Source organism: Terrapene carolina, unplaced genomic scaffold (genome assembly GCF_002925995.2).
Source record: "Terrapene carolina triunguis isolate 2854851 unplaced genomic scaffold, T_m_triunguis-2.0 Scaffold21312, whole genome shotgun sequence".
NCBI classification, from domain to species: domain Eukaryota; kingdom Metazoa; phylum Chordata; order Testudines; family Emydidae; genus Terrapene; species Terrapene triunguis.
The window spans coordinates 1-2885 of record NW_020685663.1 but is presented as its reverse complement, the minus strand read 5'-3'; the positions used below and the strand labels follow the sequence as shown (position 1 = coordinate 2885).

Sequence of the window (2885 nt, the reverse complement as noted above, 5' to 3'; positions counted from 1 at the left end):
GGCATAAGCTTTCGTGGGTAAAAACCTCACTTCTTCAGATGCATCTGAAGAAGTGAGGTTTTTACCCACGAAAGCTTATGCCCAAATAAATCCGTTAGTCTTTAAGGTGCCACCAGACTCCTTGTTGTTTCAATGAGTTCAATGACTGAAAGCTGATGCCCGACAAATCCAGGCTAACAAAATTGTCTGGTAAAAATCAACAAACAGCCCAGTAATGTAATTTTCTAACAGGATTATTGTAATAGTGTTGATTTTGAAACAAATCTATGTTGTCCCTGTTTGAACACGAATTGTTAATTTCATGACCATTCATGGCCCACGGTACAATTTCCATACCCAGATGTGGCCAAAAAGTTCGCCACCCCTGTCCCACTCCACCCCGCCCCCGGTTCCAGCCGCTCCGCCCCGCAGGCCCCCGCGCGCCACTCACCCCGCGGCCCGGCGGCGGTCCCCGCCCCCGCGAGCCCCCCGCTCTCTTGCTCCACTAGGGGCGCGAGCAGCGCCGAGACCTGCTCCTGCAGCTGGGACAGGCCGCGCAGCAGCCCCCGGAGCTCCCCGCCGGCGCCGGTCTCGGGCTGGCAGCGCACGCGAAGCGGCCGCTTCTGCCCGTCGCGCCCGGTCAGCTGCGCCCGCAGCTCCATCCCCGCAGCCCGGCCTGAGGGGCAGAGACCGGCAGCACAGCTGCCCAATCAGAATCCGCCCTACGCACCCTAACCCGGAAGCCCTCGGCGCCCACGAGGCAACGGCCCCTCCAAACTCGCCCCGGCAGCCGAACCGCGCGCGCGCGCGCGCGCAGCAACTCTCGCGGGGCCACTATGCGCGAACTGTCTGACCGCCACCTGCCTCGTCATGTGACTACTCCTCTATCACGTGGTACTGACCAGCCCCGCCCCACCCTTTGTGACTTGTTGCTATGTGCCCGGTCTGCCCGTGTCACGCGCTGAACCCTTGTTTTGCGGTCTCGCGCGTCACGTGGTGTGTTGGCAGTTCCGCTTCCGTTGTGGCGGCGCCCCCCAGCGTTGGGTCTCGTTTCCCGCCTTGTGCCGCGTCTGCCTCGGTCGGATCCCGCGATGGAAGCTGCGGCCGGGGGCGCTGAGCCCGCTGGCGGCTGCGCGGGGGCCCCGGAGGAGCCCGTGGTCTCCCTGGCTGACGTGCTGGCGGAGAACGAGGAGCTCGAGAAGGAGGCGCGGGCGGTGCTGGGTGGGAGCGATCACGAGCGCTGCAGCTACTCCCAGGTGAGGGGGCGGGGCCGGGCGAGCGAGCGAGCGGCTCGGGGCCGGGAGGCAGCGGAGGGGTGGGTGGGAGCCTCCTGCAGGCGGAGAAGAAACGGCGGGGGCCGGACTTGGAGCCAAGGCAGGTGCACTGGGAGCGGCTCCCCGCGACTGGGCAAGTTGGGGGGGTGGGGCGAGGGAGCCAGCGGGGTGTGTGTGGTGGGGCTGTCGCGGGGCAGGGTTGGGGTGAGTCTCAGTCTTTGATTTTCTTCAGGAGTCCCTAGGTGGGGTCCTGTTTGAGCCAGAACCCGACAAGTGCCACTCGGGGCGGTGCTTGGCCTCCCCCTCTGCCATGCACTCGGTGCCCCCTTTGTGGCAAGCTCAGTGGCAAGGCTGGACTGCGGAGATGGCCCCTCTGGGGTAGAGGGAGAGGTCCAACATCCTTGTATTTTGGGATACCCTGTCTTTGATAGGGTCCTTTTCTGTGCTCTTTCTCTCTCCCACGCATCGTTTGCAGGCTGATAGTGGGGCCCCACAACATCCAGTTCAAGAGTTTACCCCATCAGACAAAATGTAGTCGTCGGCAACTGTTATGTGATGGTCATTGGTGGGAGACAAAGTTGGGGCCTCTGCCTGCTCTGTGGGTAGAGGACTTGGTGTCCACAGCATTCTGCCTAGCTCTGAACTCGCTTAACCCATAGTTTCCTCTCCATGCATGCATCCGATGAAGTGGGTTTTAGCCTACGAAAGCTTATGCCCAAATAAATTTGTTAGTCTTTAAGGTGCCACAAGTACTCTTCGTTCTTTCAACAAATTATCCCACTTCCTATTTATTCAAGTACAGGACTTGGTTCATGAGAAGCAAACCCTGGTGTGGCTCAGGGTGCGTCTCACGTATTGCAAGAGCTTTGTCTTGAAAAAAAAATTGCATTTCCAGGTTCAGGAAACATATATTCACATCCTCATTGCATTTATCCTAGTCTATCCCCTTTTAAAGAGCTATTCATAGGTCAGCATTTTGGACTACAAGAAGGCACTTGGCAACTTTGTGAATGCACTAACTAAATGCCTTGTTGTTTTTGCACCCAGTGCCAGCTTGCCCCCCAAACACTAACTTGCTCCCTAAATCAGGGGTGGGCAAAGTACGGCCCGCGGGCCGGATCCGGCCCCTCAGGGCTTTGGATCCGGCTTGCGGGCTGGATCCGGCTCCTCAGGGGGTTGGATACAGCCCGCGGGATTGCCACCCTCGTGGGGCTATGGGCCCCACGCCGCTCCCGGAAGCGACCAGCACCACGTCACTGAGGCCCCGGGGGGGTGGGCAAACGGCTCCGCGTGCTGCCCTCACCTGCTGGTACTGCCCCCCGCAGCTCTCATTGGCCGGGAATGGGGAATTGCGGCCAGTGGGAGCTTTGAGGGAGGTACCCACAGGGGAGGGCAGCGTGCTGAGCCGCTCCAGGTAAGCGGTGACAAGCCCGAGCCCACACCCCAAACCACTTCTGCACCCCAACCACCAGCCTTAAGCTCCCTGCTGCACCCTGCACCTCTCCTGCACCCCAACCCTTGCCCTGATTCCCCTGACACACCCCACACCCATTTTGCGCCCCAACCCCCTGCCCTGAGCCCCCACCGCACCCCTCCTGCACCCCAACCCCCTGCCCAGAGCATCCGCCGAAT

General features: G+C 60.6%; 1 protein-coding gene across 1 annotated transcript; it reads right to left on the bottom strand.

The window, feature by feature from the left end:
• Positions 1-430: 430 nt before the first annotated feature.
• LOC112123918 (EKC/KEOPS complex subunit GON7-like) lies at positions 431-739 on the bottom strand (the record flags this gene model as incomplete). The annotated part of the gene is made up of 1 exon (XM_024222479.2): positions 431-739. A coding segment is annotated over exon 1 (211 nt), but the record flags the coding sequence as incomplete, so codon positions are not given.
• Between the last annotated feature and the right edge of the window lie 2146 nt (positions 740-2885).